The sequence below is a fragment of the Mustela erminea genome, chromosome 7 (genome assembly GCF_009829155.1).
Source record: "Mustela erminea isolate mMusErm1 chromosome 7, mMusErm1.Pri, whole genome shotgun sequence".
NCBI lineage: Eukaryota > Metazoa > Chordata > Mammalia > Carnivora > Mustelidae > Mustela > Mustela erminea.
In genome coordinates, this window is record NC_045620.1 from 74,584,865 (window position 1) to 74,600,931 (window position 16,067).

A 16,067-nucleotide genomic window follows, 5' to 3' on the forward strand; every position below is an offset into this window, starting at 1 on the left:
TACATTTGATGTATAACGTTATGTAAACTTAAGGAAATCAACAGCATGTTGGTTTGATATATTTCTGTATTGCAGTATGATCACTACTGTAGCATTAGATGCACGTCTGTCACATCATGTAATTAGCATTTTTTTTTTTGGTAATGTTAACAGTAAGCCCTAGTCTCTAAGCAACTTTGAAGTTTATAATACAGTGCAGTTGATCACGACTCTATTGCCTCACTCCACTTTTTTATTTTCTTTCAACTGTTTTGCCTTTTTTTGTGTGCTTTTTGTCCGGCTCCTCCTACAAGGCCATAGGTTTCCCTGGAGCTGAGTCCTTATCTTGTTTGCTGTTATCCCTAGGATCTGAAACAGTGCTGAGTACGTAGTAAGTCCTCAGTGCATTCTGGTTCAGTGGATGCATCATAGCTGTATTGAAGAGAGAAGCAGCTAAAGGTATTCTCATAATTCTCTGAGGGCATTTTGATGAGGTGAAGATAGCAGTGGACCAAAAGTTGAGGGCCAGGTTTTTGTTTCTCATTTGTTCCTGTGGAATACTACCTGGGTAGGTCCCTGAGAACTGGGTATTGGTCAGAGAATTTGTAAATAACAGCAATATAAATAATTGTAGTCATTCCTTAATAAGCCTCTGCTGTACACTGAAACAGTTGTTAGTGACTTACATTTACTATCTCACTTGATCTTAGGCATCTGTTTTATAGTAGGAATGAGATATTTAGGTCAAACGATCTCTTCTCTTATATAACATTTTATGAATTTCCAGGAGAAGCTTAAAGATTATAGTACAGAGTAGAAATAAATGAGTTCATTCAGAAGTCCCAAGTAGATATTCATCTAGTTCCAATAGAACTTTAAAATTGCAAAGCTTATGGGGTGCCCGAGTGACTCAGTGGGTTAAGCCTCTGCCTTCAGATCAGGTCACAGTCCCAGGGTCCTGGGATCAAGCCCCACATTGGGCTCTCTGCTCAGCAGGGAACCTGCTTCCCCCTCCCCCTCTGCCTGCCTCTCTGCCTACTTGTGATCTCTCTCTCTCTGTGTCAAATAAATAAATTCTTAAAAAAAAATATTGCAGAGCTTAAACTTTAAAAAGGGGGCGGGAAACCCACTGTGGATTGGGTGTCCATCATTTCATTCAGTCCTCTCAACAACATGGAGATTCTTTCCTTTTTAATGGTTGGGGAAACTGAGGCTCAGAGATGTTAAGTACATTGGCCAAGGTCACACACGTGTTATGAGGCAGTGCTGAGGTTCCAAATCATCTTCAATTGACCCCAGAAATCTGTTCTTGACTTGTAGGAATTGTTTGGGCTTCTACTCACCTCTAACCCAGTGGGCTTCATGGGGACGAAGCACGCTTTAGACATCTAAATCAGGTTTTCTTTCTCTTTCTCACAGAACTCTAAGAAGGAGCTGATGTGGAGGAGCAGCTGAGAGAGTTCAAGATGACGACCACAGTAGCCACAGACTATGACAACATTGAGATCCAACAGCAGTACAGCGATGTCAACAACCGCTGGGACGTGGATGACTGGGACAATGAGAACAGCTCTGCGAGGCTCTTTGAGCGGTCCCGCATCAAGGCTTTGGCAGGTAAGTCCCATCATGTCCTGTTACAGAGGCCCAGGGGCCCTTATAGCTCCCTTTAAAATCACCCGCCCTGTCTCCGCTACAAGAAGGTCAGCTCACCTCTGCTTATATATGTCCCAGGAGAGCAAGCTGCCCATTGCATAAGATATCCAGGTCCATATTTGGAGAGTTGTCCATCCTAAGGCCAAAATGATTGAATGATTTTTTTTTGAGCTGCCCTAGGTTTGTAAGAATTTTTGACTCCTCTTACATTTCAAAATAATGCAGCTTACTGGGCTATATACAGAAAAATACACAAATTAGCCCGTGTGCTTTATTATATTAGTTGACTTGACTTGTTACAGTAGTAGAATACTTACTTTGAGTGACAAAGGGTAGTTGGTATCCCATGCAAGGGTTTTAGATGTAAAAAAGCAATAGCTTTATCTGGTAAAGGGCATGTTTAATGCTACAATGGGTACATTTGCTATTGATTCATTAAAATTAGCAGAAACACATCCTCCCTTTGTGATCTCTCACTCCCTTTTTGCTGTTGAATACTTAGAACATACTTTCACCCTCGCCATAGTTGAGGTGGGAAGTGTCTTACCCTGAAATTGCCCTGAAAATCCAGAAGCGGTTCCATCAAGATGAAAACTCAGCAATGCTGAATATATGTAAACTAGAGATCAAAGCAGAGTCATTTAAGGTCTTGCATCTGTACTTTGAGATTTCAAATCAAATGCTTTCCAAATGAAAAAAGTGGGTTAATGGATTTTTTTCTTAATTTCTTTGATTATTACCCATAAATTGTAGCCATGTCAGACAGGTAAGTTTACTGTTAATTGTTCATATAGCTGACTTCTCTTGTTACCTTTATGGTGTCATCTGATTATGATACATGTGTCGTTCAGAGTTTTCTTGACTATAAGCAATAGGAAACCTAACCCAAAGTGGTTTAAATTATAAAGAGAATATATTGATCACATTGAAGACAAATTTGGCCTTTAAAGCAAGACTTACTCCTGGGCTTAAATGGTGTGATCAGGGCCCAGTTTCTTTCTCTATATTTTTGGCCTTGTAGCTCCAAGATGACTGTTCCAGGTCCCAGATCTGCCTGTAAGGATATCCAAGAGAAAAGAACACTTCTGCTGCCCCAGTATTTCTACCATGGTCCTAGGAGCAGTCTCACTGGCCTGACTGATCCTGACTTGGGTCAGAGGTCTCCCTCAGAATCTCTGTCCAGGTGGAGTCAGAGAAGAGGATATGCTGACTGACATCAGCTAATCCGGACACACTTCTGGAGTAGTGAGGGGGTTGTGGGGTGAGGTGAGGAGGGGTCAGCCCATCTGAACAGTTTGGCTAGAAAATTTGGAATATTATAGGAAGGAGGAAGACAGAAGTGGATATGGGGGATGCAGCCAACTAGATGCTATAGGAAAATTCTCCAGTTGCCTTAGGATAATGTGTCTCTTGAGTGGTGGTGATTTAAGGATCTTTCTCGAGCTAGCCTGATCTGAGGGCATAAACGAATGATTAACCAGGTAGTTGTTCTAGAATTGGAAGATTTTCTAGCTTATTCATTAACATGGAACCTTATGGAAACCTTGATCCTGGCTTGTGCCAGTGGATTGATTTGTACTTTGATCTCTTACCTCTTTTTCTTGAATCTTCATTTAAGTTTTTAGATCAGTATGATATTGGTGGCCAATTACCTTTGATCATGAGTCATTTACTTTCTGATTCTAGGCTACTATGTATTACCTCCCTTTTAAGGAAAATTGTACCTGCAATTGTAGAATTGTTCCTTGCTCTTAGTATCTGATTTTTCCTGCAGTTCCAGGGGAGATCCCCAACGTCCTTAGTATTGATCAGTTGTCCTAACACTTCCTAGGGTGGCCTTCTCTGTTATCTAGGTCTCTGAACTACGGTAGTTATAATAGTAATAGTAAGCATTTAAGATGGTGCTTCCCGTGTGCAGGCGGCGTTCTAAATGTATTGTATTAACAGTTACTCCCATAACAACCATATATGACCATATATATCTGTAGAGTATAGATGAGGAAACTGAGGCATAGAGAGATTAAGTAACTTGCCCAGGGTTACACTGCTCATAAGTGGCTAAGGCACACTGGCTCCAAAGTATATACACTCTCCTATTTTTCTATATTCAGTAAAATATAAAACGATTCAAAGCTCACTCGTATAGAATATTGATATTGGGTAACTGAAACAGGCTTAAGAAAAAAAAAGATGATAAAAGGCTCAGGAAAAATCCTGTGGTCCAGAAGAAGCCATGAGTAACCATGAAAGTTACTGAAAATGTGTTGCCTCTAGGTTAAATGATGTCTAGAAAAAGAATTGCTTTCAGTGCATCCAGTAGATACCAGGAAAACCATCTGTTTATTGGAGGAAATAATCTTGTTACCTAACTCCCTATTCTGTGGGACAGAAAAGTCTCTGAGCTTTCTAAGAATCTTATATGCTGAAAATAAGAGCAACAGAATTAAAAAAGAGAGAGAGAGAGAGCAGTGTCTGGAACTGGGCTTCTAGAATGTGAGCATGCATCATAATTGCCTGGTCATCTTGTAATTGCTGGGCCCACCCGCAGTTTCTGATTCAGTAAGTCTAGGACAAAACTTGGTGATAAACATTTCCCCTTTGTTTTATTTATTGATTTATTTGTCAGAGAGAGAGAGAGAGAGAGAGAGCGCGAGCGAGCACAGGCAGACAGAATGGCAGGCAGAGGCGGAGGAAGAAGCAGGCTCCCTGCCGAGCAAGGAGCCCGATGTGGGACTCCATCCCCGGACGCTGGGATCATGACCTGAGCTGAAGGCAGCTGCTTAACCAACTGAGCTACCCAGGCGTCCCAGTGATAAACATTTCTAACAGGGTCCCCGGTGATGCTGATGTGGCTGCTCTGGGGAATCACATTTCAAGACTGGTGTGGAGTCTTGGTGGTTGACTGGCCTATTTCCCTGGGTGTCTGAGACCATTCATCCATCTAGACCCAGCTCAAGTCTAGTAAGAATTGAAGTATCAAACTCAACAGAGTTACGTTAAAGGCACACTTTAATGTGGGAGTGGTGTGGAAGGCTGGCACCTCATTCTGAGAAAAGAGAAATATCTTCCTGTCTCTTAGAGGGAAGTAGTATAATGATAGATTCAGCATGAGGGAATGCTTACAAATGCATGTTCTAAAGTGGGAAATCTTGGCTAGCGTGGTGGAAATGTATATAGCAAGTTTCCCCTCCCTCTCAAGTGCTCTACATGTTGAGTCTTCTTTAGACTACAGTCTTGAAGCCTGGGGTGATACATAAAAGACATTACTGCAGGAATTCATCTTTTTACGGTACATTTTGTACTGACAGTGTAAACACCACCTTGGATTGTGTCCTTTACTAAGTGGCTTTAAATATTTGTATCTCTGAGGAAATAAGGTGAGGTAAACTACTGGCTACAAATTAATTCTCACCCAGTTTACAGATATTTTCTGTTACTAGGCTGCTATGTATATATGTTTTATATACAGGTAATGTACATTATATATAGGTATATGTTCTTCCTGTGAGTTGTAAAAACTGTTCTTAATTTGAGTTTTACTTTCCTTTATCCTCTTCTTGCTTTTAGCTTTGTGTTGTAATAAATACTGTTTTTGTCCTCAGTCCTGGCTGAGGAACTCCTAAAACCCTTGGAATTTGCTGAGCATCTTTTGTTATTCATGAAAAGCCATCTTCCTCACACCTGGATTTGTTGGGGGTGGTGGTGGGGTGACTGAGGGTGAGACCTTTAGCTCTATTAGGATGGTACTAGTCACTGAAATGACCAAATAATGAGAAGGTGGGAACTTTGAGCCCACCTTCTGGAAAAGAGGGGGGCCTAGAGATTAAGTTTAATCTCTATGGTTGATTTAATCAATCATGTCTAGGTATTGAAACTTCCCTAAAAACCCCTAAATGACTTGGGTTTGGAGGATTTGAAGAGCTCTTGGGCTGGGGAATATATTAGTGTGTTGGAAGGGTGGTGGGTCCTGAGAGTCCTTGAAAGTTCTGTGCCCCTCCACACACCTTGCCTATAAACCTCTTCCATTTGGCTGTTTCAGCAGACATAAGTATTTTCCTGAGTTCTGTGAGTTGTCCTAGTATATTTTTGAACCTAAGGGGGTTGTTCATGGGAACCCATGAACTTAGAGCTGATCAGTCAGAAGTATGGTGGGTGGCCTGGGACTTGTGGAAGTGGAGGCAGTCTTGGGGGACAGATCCCTTAAGCTGGGGGATCTGCAGCTCACTCCAGGCAGTGAAGGGAATTGCATTCTGGGACACCCATTTGGTATAAGAGATTTCATAGGGGAGATGGCTTCTCTAGTACAGTGTGGAACACATCCATGTTTTAAAAACATAAGAATCAGGCCTGCAGTCCCTTGTCAAGTGCCAGTTTATCATCACAAAGATGAAAGAGTCTGGGGTTCCATTGCCTAGGGAGCTTTGAATCTTTCTAGTCTCGTTAGACTTTTTTGCTTGAAAATTAGTCTGATTCACATCTCAGTCACTCATCACCAGCCCTCCCGGTCTTTAGTACCCAAAACATCAGAAGAAAACATGAGTGGAGTCACAGGGAAGTGAACTTTGCTATCTTCATCATCTGTCTAGGGAATCTCCTGGTGGGGACAGAAGCAGCAGCTTTTTCCCACAGTAGAGAAAAGCTTCATCTGAAAGTTTGCCCTCACACAAGTTGGGTGAAGAGTGGGGGTCTGTCAAGGCATTAGCTTGCAAAAGGCCAAGACTTAGGAATGTTTTAGAAAGTAATTAGAACTAAGATGGACTGTTGCCCCATGTTCACAGATTTTATATATATGAGACTGGGGAGATTTATACTTCTGCCTAAACTCTGTGCTCCCATTTGTAATTTAGAAGGAAGATGAGAAAAGCCTTGATATATCATGTTGTGTAGCAGAGAGATGCCATGCCGATTGAGCCTTAGGGCAGAGTGCTGTGAAGTGACTTTTATGCATTCTGTAAATGATTTCCCACATCCCATGATGGCATACCCACATTCCTGACCTCTGACCACATGCCCCTGCACTGTGGAACATGTGCTGGTGAAGAAAGGGATTCAAAATAAGCGGGGCTTTTTGTAAAGCAGCATTTTATTTGAAATAAAAACGTAAAACCTAATCTTTTAAAGAAATGTAAAAGGTAAATGTTTTCTTTTTCTAAGTGATAAGTGTTTATGGTTGGAGGTTATATTTTGTACAGTCAACACAAATCCTTTAAAAAGTACAACATTTTGCTTGAAAATATTGATGAAGTTGGGGTGCCTGGGTGGCTCAGTCAGTTGACATCTTATTCTTGAAATTTGGTGCAGGTCATGATCTCAGGGTCATGAGCTTGAGCCCCCAGTTCCCGTGGAGCTCTGTGGTGTGTGTGGAGTCTGCTTAAGAGTTTTTCTCTCCTGTTCCCTCTGTTCTTCTCTGCTCCCCCTACCCCCAGCAAATACACTTTCTCTCAAAAAAAAAAAAGAAAAAAAAAGATTAGAATTAATCTTTGTATCAAAACTCATGAACAGTGAATTTTAAAAATTGGGAGGATATACACCAAAATAGTTTTTATTTCTACGTGATTTTCCTTTTTACTTACCTGAATTTTTTCCTGAAATAAAATCTGAAATATTTTGTAATGAGGAAAACAAAGCATAAAAACATCTTAACATCTAATATCACATTCATAAGCTTAAATTTCCCCCCCCAAAATAATGACATAGAAAAATGGTAGGAAAAAGCCCATGTATAAAAAAGTAAAAAAAAAAAAAAAAAAAGGACATTAAAAATGAAATGCCTTTGGGAGATGTCACTCATCAACATTTATGAGCTAAAATTATGCCTAAGAGTCTTTCTGCTAAGCTATGGACTTAGCAAAATAAATTGACCTTGAGTTTACATGGTTAGTGGGGAGTCAAGGACAGCTGATAGCCATAGAAAAATGAGCTGAATGCACTTAATTGTATCCTTTACATTACATCCGTAAAGTATATAAGTTATTAGTTGCTATATACTCCCTTTAAACATAGTAATTTATATGACCAAGAATTTTGGTGGAGCATTTAATCAGCTAAACTACTGATATGCTTTAAATATTTAGAGCTGGGTTGCCTGAAAGAAATGTAATACTAGCCATGTATGATTTTTAACTTTCTAAGTAAGATATTCCAGTTAATCAGTTCATCCAAAATTTTATCATATCAATGTGCAATCAAGTATAAGAAGTTACATACTTAAGATTTTTTTCCTAAGTCTTCGAATTCTGGTATGTATCTTACTACCCACATTTCTTACTGTCAGTAGTCTTGTGTGGCCAGTGAGTGCCTTCACACAGACACTATTTTATTGGCTAAAACCTTATAGATCCTGCCAAACAAATGTGAGCTTTAAAATACCATCAAGTATTTGATCTAGGGTATATTTATAAAACAGCAGATATTTGGCCATGTGGCTAAATGTGAATTTAAATTCTGATCAGGAATAATGCATCAGTTAAATTATTAGTATAAAAATGAATACTAGTCCTTTTTGTGCTCTTTTAAGTGGATACAAGGTTGCAACAGATCCTGAGCACATTTGTACTCTGCTCTTTCAGCTGAAATTTTGGCACTGCTCTCAAGCACTGTTTTTGGATGCGGAAGACTGACTAGCACACTTGTTTAAAAATGCATAATTCAAGGGCCCCCGTAAGTTGAGATTCACTAATGTAAGAGGGAGCTCAGTAGTCCACATTTTTTAATGTATATGATACAGTTTGAAGAAATGCTTTCCTGGGACATGGCCATAGTGTTCTCACTTAGTATTCGTATCTTCTTACCTCTGAGTATTAACCCCCAAAGTGAAAATCAGCTTTTTATCTCTTTAAAATAGTAGTCTGCCCCTTCTCCCAGTAAGTAGGTCACAGTTTACGTTTAGATATCTTGACACCTAAGAAGCCTTCATTTTCTGCCCAGAGTATAGGGCTGTCTCTTGGCAAGAGGGGCACATTCTTCCTCTAATCCCAGGCCTCATTCCAGCCGCTGTGTGGGTGGATCCCTGTGTGGGTGGATCCTCTTGGTCCCAACCAGTGATTGAATCCCCACCGCCCCAACCCCTATCACTGTTGGGGCCTTCTCATTTTTAATCTCCAGGAGGGCAGAATATTTCTCTGGGCCTAAATTAGAGTGTGCATTAAAATTACTAGGGAAACTTGAAAAGTATATCCTAAAGAAAATCCTGCAGTGATAGATAAAAAAGATTCAGGCACAGGGTTTCCTCAGGAGGAAGAGAGTTAGAATCTGTACATTGAGAATTGGAGCAGAACTTGCCATCACTTTTCTCTCTGCAAATTTCAAGCTATTGTTAAAGTTATGTACTTAAATTGTTCACTTAATTCCTGCATTTGGATGGAGGAAAACCTACTTTTAAAGCCTTAAAAGATTTTTTTTTAAAGATTTTATTTATTTATTTGACATAGAGAAAGATCACAAGTAGGCAGAGAGGCAGGTGGGGTGGGGGGGAAGCAGGCTCCCTGCCGAGCAGAGAGCCCGATTCGGGGCTCGATCCCAGGACCCTGGGATCATGACCCGAGCCGAAGGCAGAGGCTTAACCCATTGAGCCACCCAGGAGCCCCAGCCTTAAAAGATTTTTAAGTTTACCTTTTTCCAGAGATATCTTAATGTCTTTTCTACCTACAATCATGAGTTTTTGTTTTTTATATATTTTTAAAGATTTTACTTATTTATTTGGTAGAGAGATCACAAGTAGGCAGAGGCAGGCAGAGAGGGAGGGGGAAGCAGGCTCCCTGCTGAGCAGAGAGCCCAATGTGGGGCTCGATCCCAGGACCCTGGGACTGTGACCTGATCTGAAGGCAGAGGCTTAACCCACTGAGCCACCCAGGCACCCCTATAATCATGAGTTTTTAATAAGGTGGTTTAGATAATGGCTTTTTATTTTTTATGGTCTCCTGTAATTTGATGGTTTTACTTAGAAACCTTCCAGGATTAGACTGTTAATTCATAATCCGCTGACCCTGCCAAAATGAATAACAAATATATATGTAGATAAAAACATATGCATATATAATATACATATGAATAAGAATATATAATATGAATAATATTTATGCATAAAGTATAATATATACATATATCTGTAAAAAATATTTGATGTTCTAGTGAGAGTACAAAGCCAGCATGCTATTGGGTATACAAAAGTCTATAAAACATGGTCTAAAATTGTCCAATTGGTAAGATAAAACCTATTTATGTGAAATATTAACTAAACATGTATGCCTGTGCCAGGAAGGTGGTAGAGGCAGTTAGTGCTCTAGGAATCTAGAGGCAAGGGGTGATCACAAGAGGAAGAATGGCAGTCATTTGAAGAGGGTGGATGGAGTCCTGTGGAGATCATTGGAACTTGGGAAGGGATGGGGGCCTGAACCCAGGCAAGGCTGCTTTGTTTCCACCACCACAAAACCAAAGAGGCCAGGCTGCAGATCCCTGAGGACCCCTCTCATTAAAATACAAAGTCTGCTTTTGGCTTCTCAAGCTTGGACTCATTCCTTTAAAATTAACTGAGAGCTTTTCTTACTTGCTCACCCACCTGCCGTGTTCAATGGAACCCTTCTATGGCCCAAGGGAAAGACTTCTCACCTGAGGCAGTGGGTTTTTATAGTCAGGATTAATAGGGCTTTAACAGCTATCCATTATTTTCCTCATCCTGTATTGAAGCTATTTCCCTAAATTTTGCATTATTTGGGATTATTTGAGAGAGAGGCATGGTCCCTAGTGCACAGTAAATACGCCACCCATTATTTGTGAAATCTGAGCCTGAAAGGGCATTTCATACCTAAGAGGCTCATGGAAACTATTGAGGAGAAAGTCTGCTTAGGTCATTCCATGTACTTCCAGGTTGCACCCTCAATTTATTTTCTGTGTACATACGGTTTCAGTAGTTTCCGAATGCAGGAATCGTTTCTTGTTCAAGTACAGTTCTGTCAGGTTTTCTTTCCCTCCATTTCCTCTGACTGCTGGAGACAACCCCTCCCCACTCTGAATATCAGTTTGGGTTCCTGCTGCTGTTCCTTACACCCTTGACATTGTATTCTCACCTTAGCAATGGTGACATCCCTTAGTGCCTGAGGTAGATGATCCTTGTGGGGAGCACGGCCTGCTTCACCACACTGCTTCACCACACTGCTCTCCTCTCCTTCACCACACTGCTCTCCTTCACCACACTGCTTAACCACACCACCATTCTCTCTTCCTAACCCAGCCCACACTCCTGCCTGTCATCTAGAGCCTCATTCTTACTTCTCAGCCACCTGGCAGGACTTCTTCCCTTGAGCCTCACTCCCTTAATCCTCTCTTATTTCACACTTAGCCTTTGCCTTAACTCCTTTTCCCACCCTACCAAAATACTTACATCAGCCTCTTACCTTTAAGGAATTCAATCAATCACCATTTCTATGAGAAAACCTTTACACATTTACTAAAAAAAAAATTTATGTGACAGAGTGAGTGAGATCACAAGTAGGTAGAGGCAGGCAGAGAGAGAGAGGGAGAAGCAGGCTCCCCGCTGAGCAAGAGAGCCTAATGTGGGGCTGGATCCTAGGACCGTGAGATCATGACCTGAGCCGAAGGCAGAGGCTTACTTAACCCACGGAGCCACCCAGGCGCCCCCCGCCATACATTTTATGATTAATTTGTCAGTGAACTTATTAGGAAATATAATCTGTCTTCTCTTATTGGGGACTGCCTGGGTAAGCAAGAGGAAAAACTTAAGATTTTTCTCTTCTCTTCAGCTTTTCCTGGCTCTCTCTGCCAATATGCCCATCCCCATCTGTCTTATTCTTAAATATCAGCTTTTTTTTTTTTTTTAAAGATTTTATTTATTTATTTGACAGACAGAGATCACAAGTAGGCAGAGAGGCAGACAGAGAGAGAGAGGAGGAAGCAGGCTCTCACTGAGCAGAGAGCCCGATGTGGGGCTCGATCCCAGGACCCTGAGATCATAACCTGCGCTGAAGGCAAAGGCTTAACCCTCTGAGCCACCCAGGCACCCCCTTAAATATCAGCTTTATTGAGATACAATTTACATATCATAAAATTTGCCTCTGTCAAGTACACACTTTAGTAAGGGTTGTTAGTATACTCACAGAGCTATGTAGTAATCAGCACTGATTCCAGAACATTGTTATCACCCCAGAAAGAAATCCTGTACACATTAGCAGTCATTTCCCATTTTCTCATGCTCTCTAGCTCCTCGCAACCACTACTCTACTTTCTGACTATGGATTTACCTATTCTGGGCATTTTATATAGAGGGAATCAGGCTATATGTGGCCTTTTGTGACTGGGTTTCTTTTACTTAAAACATTTTCAAGGTCCTTCGATGTTATAGCATGCATCAGTACCTCGTTTCTCCCTCTGCTCTCTTCCGTAAGTAATTGTGGCAGATCAGTGATAAAGAACAGGAAAATGCTATGAAAGCTTCCAACATCATAATACTCTTTTATCTGGCAGTTCCTGGAAACAGCAGATCCATTGTAGGTATCTGAAGGTACTGTGGACTTAGGAAGTTTTGCATTTCGTTGTTTGAGATCTCATGTGGTCATGATTTGTACCTTTATTAAATTCACTTACATAGTTTAACTCCTTCGCCAGTTTCTACTAAAGGAGACCTACAAACAGGTACCATTATAGGAAGATAGAAAATACAGTTTGCGTAACAGGACATTTGTAAAGTCTTCTACACTTTAAAACATGTCACATGATAAGAAAAAACTGATAGTGTCAAAAAGTAGGTTTTACATTAATGCAGTTCAGAGAGCTAAGGTCTTATTTACATAAACACATCTTCAGTGATAGTGTTCAGTTTTTCTGATTTATAGAGAGAGTGATGCCTAGATGATAGATAGTTTCTTAAATTACATTTTGATTTTTGACACCAAGTTGATTAAAGGAGATGGTTTCAGTTATTGAACTGTATATTTGTCAGTTTTGACACGATCGCATTAAGTAGTAATCCATTGGGAGGGCTCTGGGTAGCAAGGTATCAAGCATTTGGTCTGTGTCTGCTCTTTGGCTTCTCTGTAAAGAAGCCTGCATTCAAAGTTATTTTTGGTTAGTTCTTCTGGTTGTCAGGACCAGAAATTTACTTGAATTATCTGAATAAAAAAGGCTATGTCTTTAGCGGAGTAAGGGAGGAGTGGGGGTAGGACTAACGCAAAATTTCAGGCTGATGAGACCTGGAAATCCATCAGGGACCATGGCTTCTGAGGGGCTGGAGGCATCTTCATCTTTCACATGGGCTGTGGTCCTGGCTCACTGGAGCCCTGTGCATAGAAAGAGTATCTGTCCCCTCCTAACTCAGCTCTCACGTGGCTTTGGGGTACTGTAGTTCCAGTCTCCTCTTGCCAGTCTTTTCTCTTTTGACCTCATTGCCCCATGACTTGCTAAGTATCCTGGTTTTCACTAGTTCACATCTCTTTGAGGTTGAATACAGAGATGGGGCTCTGATTGGCCCAAAAAATCTTTTTATATCAGGCTGAGACCAACTGGATACTTAGAAATGATTACATACGTACACACATTTATTTATTTATTTATTTATCTGTGATTTTATTTATATATTTGACAGACAGAGATCACAAGTAGACAGAGACACAGACACAGAGAGGAAGGGAAGCAGGCTCCCTGCTGAGCAGAGAGCCTGATGTGGGGCTTGATTCCAGGACCCTGGGATCATGACCCCAACCAAAGGCAGAGGCTTTAACCCACTGAGCCACCCAGGTGCCCCACACAATTATTTATTTACATTTTAAGTAGGTTCCACACCCAGCGTGGGACTCACTCAGGACCCTGAGATCTAGAGTCACATACTCTACAGGCTGAGCCAGCCAGGGGCCCCTACAAATGATTACTTTAAGAAGAGTTATCCACAGGGTACCTGGGTGGCTCAGTCAGTTGAGTGTCGACTTGATTCTGGCCCAGGTCTTGATCCCAGGGTCATGGGATTGAGCCCCTTGTTGGGCTCTGTGCTGGCCATGGAGCCTGCTTGGGATTTTCTCTCTCCTCCTTCCCCTCCCTCTGCTTCTTCTGCTTCTGCTTCTTCCCTCCCAGCTCCTTTTCTCTCTTCCTCCCTCCCTCTCTTTAAAAAGAAGAAGAAGAAGAAGAAAAGCCGCAGCTGTATCCACAATACTGGTGAAGAGCAGGAAGCCCTATGTACAAAACGTCCCAGCCCTATCCATCCACAACTTAAAGGGCACTTGGCCGGCAGTTAGAGGCTTTGGTTGGCATTTCTAATGCAGAATTGTGGCATGGTAGAAGAATGTACTTTATATTGGGACTTTTGGGGAAAGATACAGGGGCATTCTGCATAATCAAGGGAAGAGTTAAAACAGCCAATCCGAGGGAAAGGCAAAGTATAGACAGGCCCCGGACCACAAAAATTAAGGTTTCCATCCCTCAGTCTCTTGTTTTTGGATGCTGTCTCTCCCCTTGGAGGTGGTCTTCCAACTGACTGAAACAGATGATTGCTATCTGCCCCTGGACATTGCTACCCACCACTCTCCTCATTCTTCTAGTTCCAGTTGGAAACATGGTGGTGGTGGGCGGGGGAGGGGGGTGTTGATAGGGAGGCTATAGTTTACTAGGCTTTGGTCAGGGGGCTACTCCTGAACCAGTGAACTGTGGTGCAGGGTGTGGAGGGATGTCGAGCATGGCAGCACTTTCCGCAGTCAAGGACCTGTTTCTGAAAAAGGAGATAGAAGCTGGGCAAGTGACAATAAGTAACAAAAATGCTCATCGCACATTTTCAGATAGATTGATGTTCTTGATTCAGAAATAAAACTGTTACAAAATGATAAGGTGACATTTGCTATTGTTTGCTTGCTTTCTTTAAAAAAAAAAAAAAAGGCAGGGGCACCTGGGTGACTCGGTTGGTTAACTCTGCCTTCTGCTCAAGTCCTGATCCCAGGTTCCTGGGATTGAGTCCTGTGTTGGGCTCCCTGCTTTTCACTAGTTCACTAGTTAGTGGGGAGCCTGCTTTTCCCTCTGCCTCTGCCTCCCTCACCTCTTGTCTGTTCTGTCTCACTCTAAATAAATAAATGAAGTCTTTTTTTAGAAGAAAAGTAACCAATAATATACAGCTTCCTTTAAGGTCCTTGAAGCAATAAAGTTCACAAAAAGAAATGAACATTAGCATTTCAGTCTTTTGAATATGCCTCTAATAAGATGCTTCATTTGCACCTAACTTGTCAACTTGTGAATTTGACAATTTTGTTACTTGGAAACAGTCTGTCCCTTTCTGTCCTCTTGAGGCCTCAAAGATCAGTAGCACTCTTAGAGTATGACAGGTGCCCAGTAACAGAGCATCATTCCAGATTTTTTAGCATTACAACAATGTAAGCACCATATTAGCTTGCTCCTTATCCACACTTAATCTATTTTGGGGAAGTAGATTGTGTGTATAAAATAAGCAACGGATGTGACAGGATTACATAAAAGTTTTGTGATGTTTCCCCAAAACCTAAATCTTAGCGTCTTAATTCTCTGGTTGAAAAGTCCCAAGGCACCAGGGTGACTCAGTCAGTTAAGCATCTGGCTTCAGCCCAGGTCATGATCCCAGGCTCCTTTCTCAGCGGGAGTCGTCTTCTCTCTCTCCCTCTGCACCTCCCCTTTCTCATGTTCTCTCTCTCACTGTCTTTCCCAAATAAATAAGTAAAATCTTAAAAAAAAAAAAAAAGAAAAACATGTCCCATTTCCACATTCTCATTGGTGTAATCTTCAAGGGAATTTGCGGAGCTTAAGTTTCCTGCAAACCTGTGAATTTTCAGAACCTTAAGGTAGTGACATAATTGGGCGATGGACACATGTTAATTGGGTGAGGCTGAGAAAAATTTTGCCATACAGGTTTAAATTTCTGCAGACTCCTTAGATTTCTTGAGCACGTATGTGAAATTGCTTTACTAGTCGCATGATTGTGTCCATAGGTATCTTAACAGCATCAGAGAGATGCTGGGCTGTTTGCCAGTCCCCAGCCCTCCCTATGTTCCCCGTTACCTGTTGGAGCTCCCTGTAAGCCTTCAGGAAACCAAGCCTCTCCACTGTCTCCAGCCTGAGCCCCGGCTCCTCCTTGAAGCTATCTCCTGTGAGGTTCACACGGACCTTTTCAAGAAACTTCTTTGGCTGTTGTATTTCTGTATCCTATCCCCTGAGTTACATTAGTTTCACGTGTGTGCTCAAGGTGGGTGTATCCATATTCTCTCTCTAGCTGATCAGTAAACCCCTTGAGATTGTGACTGAATAATACTTCTGTCAACATTTCCTACAGTGCCTCATAGATATCAAAGTGCAGTTTGGTGCTTTTACTTGTCAGATTGAAGAGCCCATACATGGTCAGAGCTACCAAGTTTCTGCTTCATCTGGGGAAAATTTGCCCCTAATTTCTGTGATACCCATCAAAGAGTTAGTTCCTG

At 41.5% G+C, this 16,067-nt stretch overlaps 1 protein-coding gene across 5 annotated transcripts in view; it reads left to right on the plus strand.

Moving 5' to 3' along the window:
• SPTBN1 (spectrin beta, non-erythrocytic 1) overlaps window positions 1–16,067 on the plus strand; it is a 196,850-nt gene that overhangs the window by 53,002 nt on the left and 127,781 nt on the right. For 3 of the 5 annotated variants that reach the window (XM_032352123.1, XM_032352125.1, XM_032352126.1), the window contains exon 2: window positions 1,399–1,593. In XM_032352123.1, coding sequence (XP_032208014.1) covers window positions 1,446–1,593 — 148 coding nt within the window. In that variant the 5' untranslated portion in view covers window positions 1,399–1,445. Of the gene's footprint in view, window positions 1–1,398; window positions 1,594–16,067 lie in introns of those variants that run through there. The other 2 variants (XM_032352124.1, XM_032352129.1) reach the window with 1 other exon arrangement.